General features: G+C 55.1%; 8 protein-coding genes and 1 non-coding gene across 9 annotated transcripts; 4 read left to right on the top strand and 5 right to left on the bottom strand.

Annotated features, from left to right (window-relative positions):
* Positions 1-756: 756 nt before the first annotated feature.
* Positions 757-1,273, top strand: K452DRAFT_4373 (uncharacterized protein). The gene has a single exon (XM_033546668.1). It carries the CDS (start codon positions 895-897, stop codon positions 1,177-1,179), a length of 285 nt encoding a protein of 94 aa, XP_033402977.1. The 5' UTR covers positions 757-894; the 3' UTR covers positions 1,180-1,273.
* Positions 1,274-1,907: 634 nt separating this feature from the next.
* On the bottom strand, positions 1,908-4,982 carry K452DRAFT_217845 (uncharacterized protein; the record flags this gene model as incomplete). The annotated part of the gene is made up of 4 exons (XM_033536319.1): positions 1,908-2,620; positions 2,668-4,603; positions 4,657-4,713; positions 4,764-4,982. 4 exons carry the CDS (start codon positions 4,980-4,982, stop codon positions 1,908-1,910), a joined length of 2,925 nt encoding a protein of 974 aa, XP_033402976.1.
* Positions 4,983-5,473: 491 nt separating this feature from the next.
* Positions 5,474-6,113, bottom strand: K452DRAFT_314466 (uncharacterized protein; the record flags this gene model as incomplete). Its single annotated transcript, XM_033543756.1, has 2 exons — positions 5,474-5,994; positions 6,048-6,113. The coding sequence occupies 2 exons, from the start codon at positions 6,111-6,113 to the stop codon at positions 5,683-5,685; spliced, it is 378 nt and encodes a 125-aa protein (XP_033402975.1). The 3' UTR covers positions 5,474-5,682.
* A 1,284-nt stretch (positions 6,114-7,397) lies between these two features.
* Positions 7,398-8,156, top strand: K452DRAFT_323432 (uncharacterized protein; the record flags this gene model as incomplete). Its single annotated transcript, XM_033544638.1, has 5 exons — positions 7,398-7,432; positions 7,502-7,541; positions 7,595-7,624; positions 7,755-7,985; positions 8,055-8,156. 5 exons carry the CDS (start codon positions 7,398-7,400, stop codon positions 8,154-8,156), a joined length of 438 nt encoding a protein of 145 aa, XP_033402974.1.
* Positions 8,157-9,425: 1,269 nt separating this feature from the next.
* K452DRAFT_t6 lies at positions 9,426-9,526 on the top strand. The gene has a single exon. It is a non-coding gene; the product is annotated as a tRNA-Ala (tRNA).
* Positions 9,527-13,166: 3,640 nt separating this feature from the next.
* K452DRAFT_217695 (uncharacterized protein) lies at positions 13,167-13,499 on the bottom strand (the record flags this gene model as incomplete). Its single annotated transcript, XM_033536306.1, has 1 exon — positions 13,167-13,499. A coding segment is annotated over one exon (333 nt), but the record flags the coding sequence as incomplete, so codon positions are not given.
* Positions 13,500-13,802: 303 nt separating this feature from the next.
* On the top strand, positions 13,803-14,422 carry K452DRAFT_282254 (uncharacterized protein). The gene has a single exon (XM_033539559.1). It carries the CDS (start codon positions 14,129-14,131, stop codon positions 14,351-14,353), a length of 225 nt encoding a protein of 74 aa, XP_033402972.1. The 5' UTR covers positions 13,803-14,128; the 3' UTR covers positions 14,354-14,422.
* A 44-nt stretch (positions 14,423-14,466) lies between these two features.
* Positions 14,467-16,874, bottom strand: K452DRAFT_282252 (uncharacterized protein). The gene is made up of 3 exons (XM_033539558.1): positions 16,424-16,874; positions 16,033-16,364; positions 14,467-15,980 (listed from the first exon to the last, which is right to left on the bottom strand). The coding sequence occupies exons 1-3, from the start codon at positions 16,491-16,493 to the stop codon at positions 14,793-14,795; spliced, it is 1,590 nt and encodes a 529-aa protein (XP_033402971.1). The 5' UTR covers positions 16,494-16,874; the 3' UTR covers positions 14,467-14,792.
* Positions 16,875-18,078: 1,204 nt separating this feature from the next.
* On the bottom strand, positions 18,079-18,628 carry K452DRAFT_282250 (uncharacterized protein). Its single transcript, XM_033539557.1, has one exon. It carries the CDS (start codon positions 18,535-18,537, stop codon positions 18,211-18,213), a length of 327 nt encoding a protein of 108 aa, XP_033402970.1. The 5' UTR covers positions 18,538-18,628; the 3' UTR covers positions 18,079-18,210.
* Positions 18,629-18,940: the final 312 nt, after the last annotated feature.

Raw genomic sequence — 18,940 nt, 5'->3', positions numbered from 1 at the left:
AGGCCAGAGCGCCCCGGCGTCGAACGTCCTCCCCCTTCCCCCGCCTTCTGCACCTCAGATCAGGCGGGAGTCTGTGCTGTGGGGAAAGATGGGGTGTTCTGGCGGCCGTGGTGGTGAGCTGGTGGGCTGATGCTGGAACAACGTGAGCGAGCGAGCGAGCGAGCGGGAAGGGTAGAGCAAGTAGGTCGCTCGTTCGTCTCAGGACCGACCCAAGACCGGCCATGCTCTCACACCCAACACACGCACCCGTGTCCACACGAATCACTGGACCCTGACGCAACACACGCATCGCTCGCTCGCTCGCCCTCTCTTCTCACTCTCCCTCTTCCAGCCTCCGTGATTGGGGAGTTGGGAGTTCGGCGAGCTCGACGGCTGGCGCTCGCGCGACCGCTCGCCCGTACCCTGGATGCGCCTGTCTGTCTTCCCCTGCCCGACGGCTGGCTGGCCCAACCAGCACCCTTTTCCGCGTACCTGAGCAGCAGCTGCCCTGCAACCATGGTAGCAGGGGGAGCGCGCGCGTTCGCGACTTCTTGTCGTCACGGGCAATCGGAGACGATCGGCGTCGTCGCGCGGAACGAGCCGTGTGTGCGCTGCCGCTGCGCTGCCCGTGGGGAGTGAGTGGGTGCCGGTGGGTCTGTTTGCGGGCGCACTTGCTTGCTTACGACAGCAGACAGGCAGGTTACAGCAGCCTTGTTGCATACATACAACGCCGCTGCAGGGCAGTGGCACAGTGTGTTGTGTTCGGTGGTTCGATGCAACGACACGCGGAGGGGTGCGTCTGACAGGGCTTTTGTTGGTCAGCCAGCTCTGAAGATCCTGCGGCGCGTTTTGAAGGATGGGTTATTTCTGGCAACAAACAACACTTCTCAAGCAGTGAGCCCAGCCTCGGCCCTGATGCGTGGAGCCGCAACCCTCCATGCTTCTACTCTACTGCATCGAAGAGCATGGGTTCGGACGCAGGATTGCCGGATGACTCCGGCAAGAGAAGCAGGACTCACGGGGACACCTCCGCCATCCAACCGACTTCTGTCCCCTCCGCATCTATTCTTCCGTTTGACTCGGATCCTCGAGGCATCTGAATTGCCGTCTACTGCTGCTGCTCTTCCGGGCAAAGAAAGACGACGCAATCTATGCAAGCAACGTCCACCATTAAGGATATCGATCCAAACTTGCAATTGATGTGTCTTGACCACTGCCGTGTCTTGCCGTTCCCGAAAATGTCCTCTTTTCACCCGTGTCTGACAACCAGCAAAGCGTCCAACGATAACCCGGTGCAGCTTCTTCGGCTCTCCTCTCAAGCGATTCTCCAATGGACCGCGGCCGACAGCGGCCAGTAATCAATTCAATTGACCGGAAGCGGCGACATAATGTCATTCTTCTTGCAGACCGAAGAGCTGATCACCATCCGGATACGCGTCTGGTCGAATCTGCACTGTCTGCAGTGGAAGGAAGAACACCATCAACGGACCCGCGTCGTCACCATCGGAAATTTAAGCTTTGTACTCACATCCAGGAATTGCTGCTCCATCAATCACCTACGCACACGCAACGAGCGCGAATATACCTCAATAATGTTTTGCCTTTCTATGGTTGGTTTTGTTTACACGTTCCCAATCTTCGCACTTTTAACCCAGCATCTGGTGCTATTTCTGCGGGCCAAATATCGTCAGCCGCAAGCCGGATGATTCAAAACTTTGATGAGCTCTACTAATCCCTTCCCTTCCCTTCCGAAAGACGCCAGGGTATGCTTTTGTTATGCCACCACACTGACCGTGCCCACTGTACCCATCTAATCAACTAGAAACGCTGCTTATTGCCCTTGCTGTCTTTACTATCAGTCCTTTCCTTTCCTTTCATGTTTCAAATCTGCGGTTCCCTTATGGAATCGCAATTCGATGGCCAATCCTCTATGCCGACTTTTGCTCCGGCATCTCGACCATTTCCTGGTCAAGTCCCGTCTCGACTCTCTCAGCCATCATCTCCTTGGCGCCATCCTCGTCACACTCATGCAGAATCCGGTTCCAGCCCAACTCCTGGCTGGGGTCCTTAAGGAACTCAATCGTCGGGAAATAGTGCTCGTTCTTCTTCATTGTCGCCACCCACGGCACGTTGTCGAACGTCATGACCTTGAGCCGGAAGTACGTGTTGTCCGGGATCTTCTTGACCTCGCGCAGGAAGCTGCTCAGATCCGGCGTCGCGACACCGTTCACGTGCGTCAGGAAGTTGGTCGGCGCAAGGCCGTACGCGTAGGCCGGCGAACCGCGCATACGCCCCGAGACATAAATGTCCGAGTGCACCTTGCTTATCTGCTGACGGACAGCATGGTGCGGGCGGTGCAGAATAGCACCACAGAAGATAACGGCGCGGTCTGTCTCGAGGTCTTGGGTGGGGACTGTAGGGACCTTGATGCTCATCTCCTTCTGCTTACGAATGATGACGGCGTCAAGCGATTCGTTGTCATACATGATGTCCAGATCCGACACACGCGTGATGAGCTTGCCGTTGAGCGAGAGGATTACGTCACCTTCCAAAAGACCACCCTCGTGGCCGGAATCAACCTTGCGGACCATGAAGAGTTGATGCCTCTCAGGGTCGTCGTGCTCAACACGCTGGATCCATTCTGCAAAAATTAGCTAGAGACAACCTTGGTTGTAGTGGGCGACTCACCGTCCGTTACGCCCATGATGCGGGCCTTGTCCATCTGGACGGTATGCATCTCGACGTTCAAGATCCTCAGCTTCGGTTGAATGTCGTTCCGGATCTGCTTCAGAACGGGCTCTACCATAGGTGTGGAAAGACCCAGATGGTATTCCATGTCCTTGCCGCTGTGAGAAGAACGCTCGCCGAGGTAGGTCAGCCAAATTGCTTGCACAGTACCATCCTCTGCGATCAAAACACCACTTCCACATTGACCGGCCAGGTTAGTATCCACCGTGACAGCGTCCAGGTTGATGGCGCGGTAGCGAGGAGTTGCGGCACTCGCTGGGATAGCGACGGTTGTGATATCCGTGACAACGGTCTTTGCTACCACAGGGCGCAAGTTTTGGTTGAAACCGAAGAAGATGGTGTCCTCGCCCTGCTTGATGAACTTCGAAGACAGCTTTGCGGTCTTGACTGGTGCTTGGACGAGTGAAGTGTCATACTTGACAATGGCGTAGTTCTGCAGCGGGTGCAGGAAGACAACCTTACCCTCTACAACGATCGAGTCGGCAATGGTGATCTGGATATCGCAGAGATCGTACGGGACAATGGCACGGGACACCAAGACGAGGCCCTTCTCAGCATCAACAACGAGACCATAGCCGATCTTCCTCGAACGGGGGAAGCCGTCAAGTTTGAGCGGCATAGAAGATGACACCCTGACGAAACTCCTGACAATGTCCACTGCCTGCGGGTGTTGAGCATGATCCATGCGAATGAAGTTCGCCTTCTGCGGCTGACGAGACTCGGGCGGAATTCTGTCAGCAAGATCTGAAATGTCCCAAAGACCGCTTGTATCGTTGCGAACAACGAGCTTCATCTTGTCATGCCAATGACGGTCAATGCTCATGACACTGGTGTTCAAAGTATGGAGGTCGCGAATGTGCTTGTAAGTAACCACGACTCTGCTCTTATCGGGAATGCTCTTCATGACTTCAACAAAAGTGTCAAGATCGGGAGTGTCCTTGTGATCGACCGACTGGACGAGCCAGCCCGACTCACTGCCCTCAAAGCGGAAAGACCCGGAGGCTTCACATACGAAAGCTCCCATTCCCTTCAACGAGATAGCGTACAGCCTTGCTTGTTGGTAGGAGAGTTCATGGAAGGACGCACCGGCAGCGGTGACGAACCTGTCCGGCGTAATGGCATGCAGGTCTCCTACATCAATCTCCACTTCCATGTCTTGCCCCTGGCGCTGGATCAGCAGCTTGATCTGCTTGCCAACGCTCGTATCCAGGACATCGTCAAGACGGATGAATTGAGTGAGCAGCTCATCGTTGACCTTGATCAGAATATCACCCTCCTGAAGCTTGGAGTCGGCAGGGCCGTCGGGCAAGACAACTTCAGCAACCAACAAGCAAGTCTCTTTGGGGAACTTTTTCCTCAAAGCATCTTCCCAGTTTGCAGTCAGGCCAAGCCTCCGGCATTCATCGAAGGGCTTCAAGAGCCACTGCGTTTGAATGGTGCCGCGCGTGACCGGCTGGCCATTGCGAATGCATTGCAACGCGCGAAGCGGGCGGTCGAGCGGCAAGAAGTAGTCAGTAGATGCTCCGTCGGCTCTGCCACCGGCTTGCAGCGCAACGGCGGAACCATCCTTGCAGACCACGGGACTGCCAGAACTTCCGCCGCTGGCAGCTGCAGCTGCCTGAATGTAATTGGTGTTGAAATCACTGTATCCCTCACCATACTCGGGTGCATTGCGATCCAATCTGGAAATGACACCAGAAAGAATACTGAGCTTCTCTCCAGCATCATTACCAACAACCCTGATTTCTTCTCCGATGCGAGCAAGGTCCGGCTTCAGCTGCAATGCCGTGAGGTCCAGATATTTGACGGCCTTGGGATCGAAGCGCAGAATGCCAAAGTCGTGAACGGGATCGCGATAGATGGGGTGAACATCGACCTGATAGATGGTTAACGAATCTCTGACATTGCCTTGTGACTTGTGTAACGTACCTCCTCATGATTGTCGAAGATGACGTATCCCCAGAACGGGCCTGCGCCTACTACGTGCTATGGCCCTGTTAGCATGGGCGGGCATAAGAAGCTTTGGACCAGCCTACCCTGTTCGTAAGGATGTATCCCTTCTCCGCGTCCACCACAAAGCCAGTCGCCTCACTTGCCAAGGCAGAATCGGTATCAAAGGCAGCCGTCTGGCAGAAATGGATGGAAACGACATTCTTGACCACCTTTTCTATCGTGCGCTGCCACTCAACGGTATCTCCGGTTGCCCCGACATGGGTTACCGAGCGCGCGTCGTCGGAATCGTACTCGACGTCCATGCCGTTGGTTACAGAGCCGTGGGCGCCGTTGAGGCCGTTCAGCGCAGAGCTTTCCTTCTCCGACAATGACGACGCGTCTCGCTGCGGCCTCCTCTGCTTCATCGGGCGATCGCTGGAGGGAGAGGGCGGCTGCTTGCGCTTGCTGCGGGTGTCGTGCTGGTGGTCCATGGCGGCTGACAACGGAGGCGAATGAGCGTGTGACGTGTGGATAGAGACGTGGCGGATGATGCAGAGGTAGGGAGTCAGATGCCTGCGAAGCGCGCCAAGTAGCGGGACTATGGAAGGCGTACGCGACGCAAGACCGGTGTGATGATGGTGGTGGTGATGACAGCGCTGCAGCCAGGACAATGCGCTTGGTGTCGGGCGTCGAGCTAGCGAAGGGAGTCTGCAGCCGAGCAGGGGCGCAACACGCATTCAAGTAGAAGAGCGACGGCAAGTGCGACGGGATGGGCAACTTTGGCAGATGGGGATTGCAGATGTTCAAGCAGTGTCACCGACTTCAAATTTCCAGCCTCGCCCGCCAGCCGCGCATTACGAAGGCCTTGGCCTGTGCTTCGCCTTCTTCAACACCATGTGGGATCCACCGACGTCAATCCTTGATTCATGCATCTATCCGCGAGAAACTGAAGACGATCATTCCGTTCGCTCATTCCGTTCGCTCATTCCGTTCGCTAATTCCGATCGCTCTTCCGACAACGCGCTAGACCTTCTGCTTCTTGACGCGGGTGTTGCTCTCATCACCAGCAGTGGACTTGGCACGAGGGCGCTTGGTCTTCTTCTCGTCCTCGTCATCTGTCACCTTTGGAGTCTTGGAGCGCTCCTTCTTGACCGTGGTGATATCATCATCCTCCTCCTGAGAAGCCTTGAGAGCATCCAGCTCCGGCTTGAGCTGTTCCTTGGTCCTCTTCATCATCTTGGTAACAGCGTTACGGGTCTTGCCCTTCGGAAGCGTGACCCTAGACCAATCGATGGTGGCGGCACCGGACTCGATCAGGCTCACGTAGAACGCAAGCTATACCAAATCAATTGATCTGCACGAGATAAAAGCGACCGTGTTGTACTCACCTTCTCCTTGTCGGACCAGCTCTTCTCGTTGCTATCCTTCTTGTTGCTATCCTTCTTGGGAGGCATTGTCGTTGACTATCGGCCTGATTAATAGCTGCAGCTAGAGCGTGATCAAGATTACTGGAGGAAGACCTACAGCAATGTAGACCTTGGATAAAAAATGTTTGGCGTTGTGTTGCTTGAGATCGAAACTCGGGAGTTGTGGGTGAAGGGGACGAGTGTGAAAGGAGAAAGTGTAAAGAGCACCAGTGTAGAGCGTAGTTGTAGAGCGCAAGTGGAGGGTGGAATTGGAGGTACAAGTGGAGGGTGCGGATGGAAGGTAAAGAAGAAAGCGAGAGCGGAAGTGGTGAGTGAATACTCCCAAGTTCAGGGCGTTTCCCAGATATACCTTGACCTCACCGCGACTTTCTTCGCATCAACCTCTCATTTATCCCTTATTCATTGCTATAGGCTGTCAAGTCCCAGAGCAATTGTCCTTCCGCAGTTGCGGCTTTCTTTACTGTGACTTGGGAACATTCTCGAAACAGGTTATTCATCCTACGAGGTTATTTCTTATTGAACCTGGAATTTTCTCATCCATTTTTCTCTCAAAAACGTCTCTTTGCCCTCTTCTTTCTTTCAGCACGATCCAAACGAGGAATGCAAAGAAAATCTTCCGGTCTTACTACAACCCCAAGACTGTTAACGTCCCAAGGTCTCTCATTATTTCCCGTTTGGTCGCATATGAGTTGCAATTAGCCAACATAGTTTTAAACCGGCCGTGTTTTGCACATAACATCACTTCAGCTCAGAGATAGGCGACCCCGATAACAAACCATGGCCAAGAGTCTGATCGTATGCTTTTTGTCATTGATTTATCTAACTATGCTTCCATGAGACTGACATAGTCGGCTCCGATGGCACACTATGACATGGCGCTCCTTGCCTTAAGCTACTCAGACACTGATAAGTTCCAATATAAATGTACCTCTACGGGTTCCGCTTCGGAAGCTCACTGTTGCATTATATATAGTAACCTAAAGAGCTCGAAACGTTCATTGCTGGAAACAGAGAATCAATAAGGGGATGTCTGATGATAGATGTTCCCGGGTATTGGCTAACCTATATAAAATCGCAGCTAACACTGCTTCCTGACCTTCCTTTCCGTCCTCAGTGACCGTCCATAAGATTTGGGGCGGGATCACACGCTTACCCGAAAAGGAAACGCGGGCCGGTACGGCGGGCGACAAAAACCCCCGCCGAAGGCGTTCATCGACCGCAAGTGCGCAAGTGGTCACAGGCAGCGCCGCCCTTCAGCTTCCACATCCGCATCGACCGAGCAGGACCCGGCCTCGTCTCCCGCACAACATCATGGTCCTCTCATTCATTCTCATCCAGAACCGGCAGTAAGCGCGGCCCGGCTACATCTATCTCCGATGCATCCACGCTCCATACTGACGCTTCCGGCCTCGCAGGGGTAAGACTCGCCTGGCCAAGTGGTATGCGCCGTACAGCGTAAGTCCATCCCGGCCCAGCCCACTCACGCACCAGCTGACACATGCACACAGGATGAAGAGAAGGTCAAGCTCAAAGGCGAGGTGCGTCCGTTCTCCTTGCACCACTGCGCATCCCCTCGCGTCGCGCCACAGGCGCAGGCGCATGCGCATGCGACTCCACGCTCCGTCCAGTAGCGGCCACCGATGCTGAACCAATCCCCCCTCCAAATAGGTCCACCGTCTGATCGCCCCGCGCGACCAAAAACACCAGTCCAATTTTGTTGAGTTCCGCAACACGTCCAAGGTCGTATACCGGCGCTATGCAGGACTGTTCTTCTGCGCGTGCGTCGACACCAACGACAACGAGCTCGCATACCTCGAGGCCATACACTTTTTCGTCGAGGTCTTGGACGCCTTCTTCGGTAACGTCTGCGAGCTCGACCTTGTCTTCAACTTCTACAAGGTTCGTGATTTCGTCCCTGGGGACCCAGATCCAGGCCGGAGGCAGGCTGCGTGCTGACGCGCTTTAAAGGTTTACGCGATCCTTGACGAGGTCTTCCTGGCTGGCGAGATTGAAGAGACGAGCAAGCAGGTGGTGTTGACCCGGCTGGAGCATTTGGACAAGCTGGAGTAATGGAATAGGGGCAATCTATATACCAAGAGCTAGGCATCACGGCGAAAGGCGTTCCGGCATCGACACTTTTTCACAATAATGGCATATTTTCGGAGCCTACCGCAGCACTTAAATCGGGTTTCCGTAGGCAGGCGTGCGGCACACTAATGTGAGAAGCCGAACGATATATAATTATCCGCGATCCAAGTCGATGCCACGGGCCACCCAACAGACTATTCAAGATGCAAACCCAAGTTTCAGACAATGTCAAACTCGAATTCCAGGAGCCGTAGAGCACACACCTGACAGGGTCAGAAGGGCCCGTCAATTTACCCTCTCGGTCCCACATCATTTGCCGGCCACGCTCGCGCCTGCGTGTGAAATATAATCTCGGCTAGCCCCGTGCAGAGCGCGGGACTGTCTGCACCTGCGCATAAGTGTTCTCTGCACTTGGTCATGGATACAGCACTTGAAGAGAAAGGAAAGCAGCATGCGTGGCGTTAACAAAGTTATGAGGGGAGATAGGTATCGCAGATTGTCAAAGGTATGAGAAGCCATTTGTACTTGTAGGAAAGTTTCCAGTACCTTCATGTACAAGTGACAGCACACTAGCAGAACCCTGGAACCAAACTTGCCTGCCTACGGAGGGGTTAATGAGTAAGGTAGGTTTTGGCCTTTATCCGCATTCGACTGCCCTGATGCACATGTATTCTGAGTCTTCATAAGCGCAACGATGCACTTCTAGTCAGGCTTGGTTGCAACCAGTTGAAGCACAACAGGTCAACCCTGACTGATTGTTTTTCCATAAATGCGAACACCAAACTACTCCTAGTACAAGCGTACTCTTTCAAAGTTGGATGGACTACCCGTGGTCGAGGAGAAATGGAGCATGCGCGCGCTCGAGTTGGCACCAGATGATTTGCCACTCCTTTTGACTATGTTACCCACTCTGCAACCGCCTATCAATTTCAGTCTATCATACCCACCGGGTACTCTCACGGTAGTTGTGGATAGATTTAAGTTCTCTACTTGGATGGTGCTAGACATATGCATTTAACGGAAAGATACGAAAGTGCTTATAAATACATGGTGGTATAGAGGTATACATACGAGAGAGTACTCCACCGGGATACGGAGATGCGAAAGTTAAAAGATACAGAGTGATTCATGAACTTTTACAGACATGAGTTTGATCGATAGTGATGATAATCACCATCAATATCGCAAATTATTGAAGCTACATAAGTTTAAATTTCTATGTCTCTCCCATCATCAGCCAGCAATGGCGCAGGGTTTGTGGTCTAGTGGTATGATACTCCCTTAGCACTATCATCACACCGATTGAAGTCCTATTATGGGAGTGGTCCCGGGTTCAATTCCCGGCGAATCCAACAGTAGCAGGTTCGATTCCTGGCAATATCTTTTTTTTTTGCCCTTGAGTCTTTTTTTTGGGGGGGGGGCTGCAAATTTCGTAGCGTGGTGGGGCTGCGACGCTAAGACCAGGTAGTTAGCTGTTGCGAACATCACTTGGGCGGCAGGGCGGCCGGACTACATCAAACACCATCGCCGCGTGCGACGTTTCTTGCAGCAGCGTCGTCGAGTTCTCTTTGGATGAGATTTTGCTGGCGTATCAGCATGGAAGCACCGACCGGATTCGGTTTTTGCCATCTCCTTCGACTTCAACTTGCTCCTGGACCAGAGCTGTCGCACCGCCTTATACAATGATATCTGTGGCCACATGCGGGCTTTCGAACAATTAAGGAAAATTCCTAGGGACACTCATTGTTAGACAATATCTACTCTCAATGTTGGTGAAATAATCGAAAACTAAACCTACTATTGCGACAATCATCTTTTCTGTACCTCTGTCGACATTCATGCTAAATTTGGTGGCATGGCTTGCGACGCTTGATGCTTGACTGGAAAAATAAGCTAAGGAATATATCAAGAGACTACTGTCAATCTTCAACATGGGAGGCCAATACGCCTTTCTTAAAACCGCGTAATAGGTAGGGTGCAGAGTTCTGTTCAAGGAAGACAGGCTTTGAAAGGTTGGATAGGATATTTAATAGACTGATGTTTAATTTGTTAACTAGACCGAGCAGGTCGATCCGACATAGTCCGCTCAAGAGAGCGTCTCCCCCGTACAAACACCGAGTCTTCTGGATTGAAGCTTGCGTCTCTAGTGACAGCAGTGACCGAGAAAGGATGGATCCCAACAGGGTATGAGCGAGCTTATGACATCCGGCTGATATAGACAGAATCAGATCAAGAGCGCACAAAAAGCAAAGCAAGCATCTTCCTCACCGGCCCAGATAAGCCGAGCACAGCAATGAAAAAGCAAAGCAAAGAGCGGTGTTAGTAAAGATCCTGTGTTTGCAACGTGTCAGCGCATGTCCGAGAAAAGCAAATCGCAGAAGTCAAGAAGCTGTGCATTGATTCAGAGAGAAGATTGTGATTTCGCCATGGCTGAAGCACCCATAGAGGCCTCAAGGTCCCGTGTGCGAGACATGCAAGCATGACTGCGACGTTCCTCCCATGAAACCGGCTATGAGCACGTTGGCAGTACGACTAAGGATGACGATACGTAGTTTTCCTCATGTTGGGTGGGTATGCATGGAGACGGGAGACAGACGGAAGTGTACTTTTTATGCATTGAGCAGAGCCGGTGTGGGGCTTGGATCTTCAGGTCACACGGGGTGACATGGTGTCATGGAGTGCTTCAAGGAGTGCAAAAGCAGCCGCCGCGGGGACCGAAAACCAATATCATAGACGACTGCATATGGAAAAGAAGGGACAGTGCATGTAAACCGAGGCTAAGAGGCAAAGAGAACCAAAGGAAAAAGAGGGTTAAACCTGGAGGGGGGAGGGCGTTTATATAGACTGAGAATGGGGACGTGCGTGCGCTCACTACGACGAATGATGTCAGTGAAGAAGGTTATGGAAGGATCGAGAGGGTGGTGGAAGCTTCCATGTGCTACACCGGGCCGCGACGTGGTTGCCTAGAGTAGTTGGTTAGCACAAGGTAGGTGTCGAAGGACCCTAAGTACACCACTGCAAACAGTGTTTGTCTAAATGGTCACGGTATCGTTCAGCTCATAGTTGGCACCTTATGAAGCCAGTATTTCACGCCAAGGGTTTGGTATGGTTATAAGTAAGTCCTATTCCTGTTAGAGATACCAGACGCTAGTCCCACCGGCCTGTTCGCGTTGCTTACACTAATATGGGAGTTAATGATAAAACCTACCGCCCGTCCATGACAAAAGAAAACAACAGACCGTCTCGCCCAAATTCCCCCACTAACAAGCCCTAAAGTGCCACCAGAAAAATACCTCACCAATACCCAACATCAGGATCCCAAACTCCAGCCCAACACCATCTAACCCAATTGACACCCTACAACAGCTACCTCAAACATTACAAATACGCTCAGCTTCACTCCAACAAATAAACACACATCATCACCTCAAATCTCCCTCGCCTCACGGGTTAGGTCCTCCACCACTTCTCTCACACCCGTGACGTGACGTGCGTGCCCCGTAACATATGAATAAAGGCGTCGGAGATTGCTTCGTTCAGGTGCAGCATAATCGTAGCTATCTGCGCGCCAGCAGCCAGGCCCTGTGGAAGCCGGGTGTTCTATCGCAGCAGTCCGACGACCAGCCAGCATTTACTCCGTAGACACGCGGCCGATCATAATAATAATATCAAAGATACACTGGCCACGCGCCAACCCCGCTAGCCGGTATCGGCTCGTCTGCCTGCAGGAGCACGCTCAGGCAGAGCTGTCCAGCTTCGTCGCTGGGCCGGTCTGGTTTCTCGGATGTGTGGCTGACTGATAACTGAAAGCAACAGTGACGGTTCCCTAAAGAACATGCATAAGAAGTGGGCCAGAAAGTAAGCAAATAAACAACAAGCAAGCAGTAACAAGAAAACATAAAACTCTAAACAGACAAGCCAGCCCGTGGCGTCTCACTGAAAACCCATACACCCAAAAAGAGACAGACGCACAGCAAAAAGGAACAGAACAGACACTCCCCCAAACCAACAAAAAAGACTCCCACAAAGAACCCAAAACCAACGAATAAAACTCCCAACAGTCTACCTACCACCCAACCCGCCCAACCTTCCACTGCCCCTCCAGCCCTTCCTCCTTCCGCCCGCCTCGCTCTCGCCATCATCACTGCTCCTACTCCCACTCCAACTCCCGCTACCACCACCACTAGACCCCGTAAACCCACCAAAAATCTCAAAAGCACCACTAAATAGCCTCTGCGAGACGCTGACGCTGACGCGGCTCGCCTGCGCCTGTACCGTTTCTTCCAGCGGCTGATCAGCCACTGTATCCGCTCCTGCCTGCATCGCGACGTCCTCTGCGCAGACGGGGTGTCTTGCTAGCGGCGACGAGGGGGTCGACGAAGACGACGATAACAACGAAGAAGAAGAAGAAGAAGAAGAAGAAGAAGAAGAAGCTTTCTCGCTATCACCGCTGCCACTGCCACTGCTGCTGACGCCTCCCCGTCGCTGCCGCGCCGACTCCAGGATCCCGTCCCAGAAGGCTTCGCGGGCTTGCTTGTCCTCGGGCGAGCGGGGCGAGAGCTGGCCCTCTTGGGCGGGGGTGAGCAGCGCGTCGAAGGTTGTTGGTGGCTGGGGCGGCGGGGGGAGCAGGAGGTTGAGTTCGGCGAGTGGGGCTGCTGTGGTAGTGGTGGTGGCTTCTTGTGCGGGCGGAGAAGTAGAGCTAGAGGTAGAGGTAGAAGTAGAAGCAGAAGAGGGCGAAGCAGAACCAGCACCAGTCATCTGCGCCGCGACGCCCTTGCCCCACCGGCACTCGGACGGGAAATCGCAGTTCCTGGCGCAGTTCCTAGGCCGCTTCTCCGTGTCCTCTTCGCCCGCCTCGCCGCGCCTCCACTCGCCCCAGGCCTGCCACCGCGAGTAGTCAAACTCGCTCGCGCACGCCGCAGACTGCTGCTTCTTGCTGCTGCCGCTGCCGCGGCGCCGCTTCCGCCCCTTGCTGACCGTCGTCGTGCCCGAGCAGAAAAAGTGCCCGTCGTCGAGGCAGCGCCGCGTCGCGCCGAGCGGGTAGACGGACTTACAGATGTGGCATTGCCAGATCCAGCGGAGGGCGGGGGCCGGGGGCGGGGAGAGCGGCGTGGTAGGCGATGTGAGGGCGCGTTTGGTTGAGGTTGAGGTTGAAGTGGTGCTGCTGGAGTCGGAGTCGGAGTCGGTCGAGGCTATCGAGACGGGTTTGCTGGCCGGGGGCGTGAGTGGGAGACGTGGGGAGAAGGGGGAGGGTGGAATTGCGAGGGGAGAGGAGCGGAAGGGGGCCGGGTTGATGGTGAGGGTGCGGGTGGGCGTTGGTGACATGTTTGCTGCGAGATGGATGAGTGATGATGCTTCGTCGTGTCTGTTAAAAGAACGTCGAGTGAAGACCAGCTTCGTGGGCGGGTATTGAAATGAGTAAACGAGCGAGGGTGGTGGTGTGTCCGTCCAGCAAGACGCAAAGAAGAAGACGACTTAAAGGCCTCGAGAGTCTTTGTCTCTGCCACCTTCTTGTCCGCCTCCGAGAATAGAGATTGTCTAGACAGGCGCGTGGGCGGCGCTTTCCTTTGTCTGGCCACATGTCTGGCCACATGTCTGGCCTTTCTCTTCCCTCGCCTCCCTCGCCATCTCGCCGCCATGGTGGCTTTCTTGTCTTGTCCATTCTTTTGTGTTGGTTTCATGTCGGAACCGAGGCCGTAGGGTCTGTGGGTCGATCTATACAGATCCGCATATAGCAGAGAGTATCCTGGCTCTTGCTCTTTCCACCGCCCGCACATCTATCGTCGTCATTTCTTTTTTTTTTTCCCCTCATGCCTTGCCCACCATGAGCCTACCAATTCATCGTATTCGTCAACTTATCAGTCGGTCAGCTCGTCAACATGTCCTTCAATCTCACCCATCCATACCTATCACCCCAGCCCTAACCTGCTGCGCTACGCACGACGCCGCCCCACATGCATGCACATGCAGTGCTTCCCCCCGGCACCCCGCAGCAATCTCACCAAACGTCCAAACGTGCACAAAGCACAAACACACATCAGCACACGCACACACGCTCCCTCTATCCGTCCAATCTCTCGATATGTCTCGCAAGAAGCGTCGTCCACATTATTATCGCTGCGCACGGGCCGCCCTTGGCTCCTCGGCCCGCCAAGTCGCCCACCCGGCCGTCCGTCTGACCATCTGTCCCATCTGTCCATCCGCCTCGTCCCTGCCAATCCCGCTCTTCTGTTGTACATACATATAGGTTAGAATATCCTCCCGGCGCGCCGGCCTCGCTGTAAGAAGGAGCAAGAAAAAAAAAAAAAAAACACACCAAGAGGGTAAACAAGCGCCGCCTTGCCGGTATGCAAGGACACGCGCCATCCGTCGTGTGTGTGATGCTGCCGCAATCCGAGTGAAACTCTTTGGTATCCAACGCCGCCCCCAACGAAACGAAAAAAGGAAAATACAAACATATCCCCCAGAGAAACCAAGACAAAAGGACCGTGGTCCGCGCTCCCAAACCCAAGGGTGTCATCGTGTGCGTGTGTGCCAGCAAATAGGTATAAACAAGCAGTATCGTCGTCGCAAATAGGAAGAAGAAAAAAGGGAAAAAAGGGCAGAGCGTGGCCCGTCTCACCGCCCCTCGTCGGGGTGCGGCTGCGACTTCTCCTCAATAGCGACGGCGTGCCTGTCACCACCGATGCCCGTGTGCGCGTGGCCCGAGTCCGGCGGCGACGGGCCCGTGTCCTCATCGCTGGGCTCGTAGCCCTCGAGCATCTGGCTGTGCTGCGCGATGCCGTGGCGCTCGCCCTGCGGGATTTGGTGCTCGGACGACGCGGGCTCGTTCTTCGCCGGGGTCCAGGCGAGGTAGTCACGGCGAACCTCGACATAATCGTAGGCAAACTCGCCGAGCTGGTCGTCGTCCATGCCGAGGAGTTCGGCCTCCTCGGACGCGCGCAGGTGCAGGCCCGGAATCTTGTTGATGACGAAAGCGATCAGCGCGCTCATGACGAAGGCGTAGCCCGTGCAGGCCGCAATGTAGGCGATCTGCTTGGGAAGCTGGACCCAGCCGTGCTCGATCCACCCGCCCTTGACTCCCGCGTTCACGCCATCCAGTCCGATGATGTAGCTGGCGCCGAAGATGCCGTTGAAGAAAAGGCCGACCATGCCAGCCACGCCGTGTTCCGCGAACACATCCATCGCGTCGTCAATCCGGACCCAGAACTTGATTTTGGTCGAAAAGTTGCAAATAATGCCGGTGGCGATACCGAGACAGACCGAGGCCCAGGGGGTGATGAAACCAGACGCGGGCGTCGCGGCGACGAGACCAGAGATGGTGCCGGAACACCAGCCGACCATGGACCACTTGCGGGCAAGCCTCCAATCGAGAAGAACCCAGGTAATGGCACCGAACATGGCCGTGAGGTTCGAGTTCCAGCAGGCCATGGCGGCACGCAGGTTGGCACCGAAGGCGGAGCCACCGTTGAAGCCGAGCCAGCCGAACCACAGAAGGATGGTGCCGAGGGTGATGAGCGAGACGTTGTGAGGGCGGAAGTTAAGCATCATCCTCTCCTGGCGGCGTCCGAGGATCATCGAGTAAGCGAGGGCCGACATTCCGGAACAGATTTCGACGGGTCCACCACCAGCGTAGTCCATGCCTCCCCACTTGTAAAACCAACCGTTGGCGTTCCAGGCCCAGCAGGCAATCGGGCAGTAGACGATGGTTGCCCACACGAAGATGAAGACCATGGACGGGATCAGGCGACCGCGCTCAGCGACGGCACCGACGACGATAGCGGCCGTTACAGCGCAGAATTGCATCTGTCGGATATCAGTATGAACGCACCGTCGTATAGTAGCAAAAACTACTGACCTGGTAGAAGGCGTAGAGCAGATCCGGGATCAAGACACTGCCAGGACTCGGGGCGCCCAACGTCTTCATCAAGCCAAACTTTCGCAAGTCGCCGATGAAGCCGTTGGTGGCATATTGGCTGAAAGCGAGCGAGTAACCCCAAAAATACCATTGGAAAGTGATGATGGACGACGAGGCCATGCAGGCCCACACCATTGACAGGGCGGACTTTCTCCTAGCGAGTCCAGAGTAGAGGAAGCCCAGGCCGGGGACCATGATCAGGACCATGGCCGAGCATATGATGATGTAGGCCTGGTCTCCGGATTGGTACCATTGGTTCAAGTTTTCGGAGCCTGCGTGAGGTGAGGCGTCAGTGAGGGCGTGGTGGTGTGGTGACACGTGAGGGACATACTGGAGTCGCCGCCGAGGTGTTCGTTGGTGCCGTTGAAGGGAGTGGGTGCTCCAACCCACGAGTAAGACATGATGGGCACCTAGTGTGTGAGAAACAGCAGCAAAAGCAGCAAGCACACAACAAGAACAAAGGGCCTTTATGGATCTGCGGGAGGGTGCGGGGCCGAGGTGCTTTAAGAGAGAGCGAGCCAACGACGCATTGTCGAGGCCAGCTTATCTCTCTCCCTTTGGCAAGGCCGCCTGGGGCAAAATAGACGAGCTGGGCCGGCGCCTCGTGGGGTTTGGCTGGGTGGCTTTTTCCAGAAGGCTGGAGCTTGGGGCAGGGCGGACGGGCGGGCCTAACGGGGCCGGGGCGGCATCTGGACTCGACGTCGACGAACGATGCGCTGGACCGGACCAGCGGTGGGCGAGTTGCTGGTGGTGGTGGTGGTGGGTGCAGAGAGAGAGCAGAGAGCGAAGGGGGATGACAAGAAATGTCCCATCCAGACTGCTGCCCGCAACCAGCAGCAGCATCATCATCATCAGCAGCAGCTATCAGTAGTACGAGTACCTATCATCAGCATCAGCATCATCATCATCATCAGTGACAGGCAGCTATCTCAGGGCTTGGCACGGGATTCCCTTATCTCTTTCTTTCCTTCGCATCATCGCCTTATGCAACCGCGCCACTGCCGGATCGCCGCCGACCGGGCGCATCGCCAGATAAGGGGCCGCCCAATCGCCGCGTCTGCCCTTGTCATCCCTGCCGCGCATCTGATAGGTGCATCTGCTTGTACCTAGTTACACGCTCAACTCCTCGAAACTGTCCCGCTTCACACACCCTATCTATCCTCTGCATGTGAACCTACCTATCTCCAGTGCACTGACTATGCATGCCTTGGTGCCGTACCCTCTCTAGCCAGGAACCAGGCACCAGGCACCAGGCACCAGGCACCGCCGCCCTCGTATGAAGTGCGCGAGGTCCTCCGCCTGCTCAGAGCGGCCTCTTTCCCTGCCCGTCTATCGCCAGCAGCTTCTGTCACCGTCAATGTCACTATCCGCTGCTGGCCGTTGACCGCCCGCTGCGGCTGCTTGCCCTGCCTGCCCTGCCTGCCCTGCCTGCCCTGCCTGCCTGTCTGCTGCCCGATTCCGATTCCGAGACAATCTGCCCAAAATACCGTCACCGACCACCTCCCGACCTCGCCCGATGCTGCTGCTGTTGCTCTGCTGATGGTGATGACCATTGTTCCCGCCCACGCGGCCGCCGCCACGGATCCGCAAAGCTGATGAGACGGCGGCGCAGGCGCTCATCTACCCGGCGCCCCGAAATCGGAGTGCTGTTCTCTTACCATAGCATACGTAGATGGCAGATGCGGCTCATGGAAAGAACGACGTCAAGCAACGTCGACGGCGCGTGCTCGCCTTCCCGACCTGTCAAGTTGGAATGTTTCGCATATCTCGCGTGGCCGCCGCTCGGCCGGACAATCAGCTCGCCAAAGGAAAAATCGAAAAACATGGAACCCAACGGTCGGCGCAGCCAACAACACGCACGCACGAGCGCGCAGAGCCGCGAGGAGCCCGTGGGCAGCGCCGTGATGCCTGAGCCGGGCCCAGGATTTCCTGTCACGCCTGTCAAGTGAGTGGGCGCGTTTCTAATCTCAGCCGCCCGGTGGTGCTGGTGCTGGAGGCGTTCCGCTGGCGCCCGACGCTATTTCGCGATCGTCTTACGAGATGGATTCGATTGTGGGTAGCGGTGGCGGTTTGTCCCGGCTCCGGTCGGCGCGCTGCGCCCGGCCCGAGATATCGCCTCTACCCTAACACGTTTGTTCGTTGCTGGGCTCGGGCAACGACGAGGCCCCTGGGTAGGGTCGGGGCGGGCGCGTGCGCCTCTGTGCTGCAGTAGAGGGGAGAGGGCAGAGCGACGAGGGAGACAGGACGGTGCGAGATCGTGTCTGGGGGTGTCGAATCGAGGCCGTTGGTCTTGGAGGGCTGGCCAAGGGGTTTATGTAGGTAAGAGCAGGTAGGGGGACGGAAAAGGCTTGTTTTCTTAGTGCCAACGCTTTCTGTGCTTGTCCTCTGGCACTTTCCAAACACCTCCTTCCGACGGCCGGACCTAAGCGCATTCATCGACGCCATGTAGCCACTCCTCTCGTACGTAGGACGTAGGAGTACGAACGCAGAAGAGACAGACAAAGAGCTCCACGGGATCGACGCCGTACGAATCGCACCTTTTATACCATACGACTCCAGGCTTCGCTCTTACCCTCCAAGAGCAGACAGTCCTTACCGTACCGCGCCATGCGCACGGCAAAATCGACCATTCTGCCTCCCGCCTTTCCTCATCTTGAAGATACGGAATGGAAGAAGCCCGCCAACTTATTTCAACAAACTGAACTGTGAAGAGACCAGTCGAATGGTCGGAAAGCCCTACGATGTTACTCAGCGACAGTATAACGGAGCATGGTACAACACTAGTGTCGAGTGGTGTTTGTCATTATCATTGACATTGATGCTATCACTGTCCCTTCTAACAACAGCA

The sequence above is a fragment of the Aplosporella prunicola genome (assembly GCF_010093885.1).
Source record: "Aplosporella prunicola CBS 121167 unplaced genomic scaffold K452scaffold_1, whole genome shotgun sequence".
NCBI classification, from domain to species: domain Eukaryota; kingdom Fungi; phylum Ascomycota; class Dothideomycetes; order Botryosphaeriales; family Aplosporellaceae; genus Aplosporella; species Aplosporella prunicola.
The sequence above is the reverse complement of the archived record's forward strand: the minus strand, read 5'-3'. Positions and strand labels throughout refer to the sequence as shown.

Coding starts and splice junctions, on each gene's coding strand:
- K452DRAFT_4373 (XM_033546668.1), top strand. CDS start 895: ATGCGTGGAGCCGCAACCCTCCATGCTTCTACTCTACTGCATCGAAGA.
- K452DRAFT_282254 (XM_033539559.1), top strand. CDS start 14,129: ATGCATGCACATGCAGTGCTTCCCCCCGGCACCCCGCAGCAATCTCAC.
- K452DRAFT_282252 (XM_033539558.1), bottom strand. CDS start 16,493: ATGTCTTACTCGTGGGTTGGAGCACCCACTCCCTTCAACGGCACCAAC. Junction 16,365..16,423: donor ACACCTCGGCGGCGACTCCA/GTATGTCCCTCA, acceptor CACCTCACGCAG/GCTCCGAAAACTTGAACCAA. Junction 15,981..16,032: donor TGCTCTACGCCTTCTACCAG/GTCAGTAGTTTT, acceptor GATATCCGACAG/ATGCAATTCTGCGCTGTAAC.
- K452DRAFT_282250 (XM_033539557.1), bottom strand. CDS start 18,537: ATGGCGTCGATGAATGCGCTTAGGTCCGGCCGTCGGAAGGAGGTGTTT.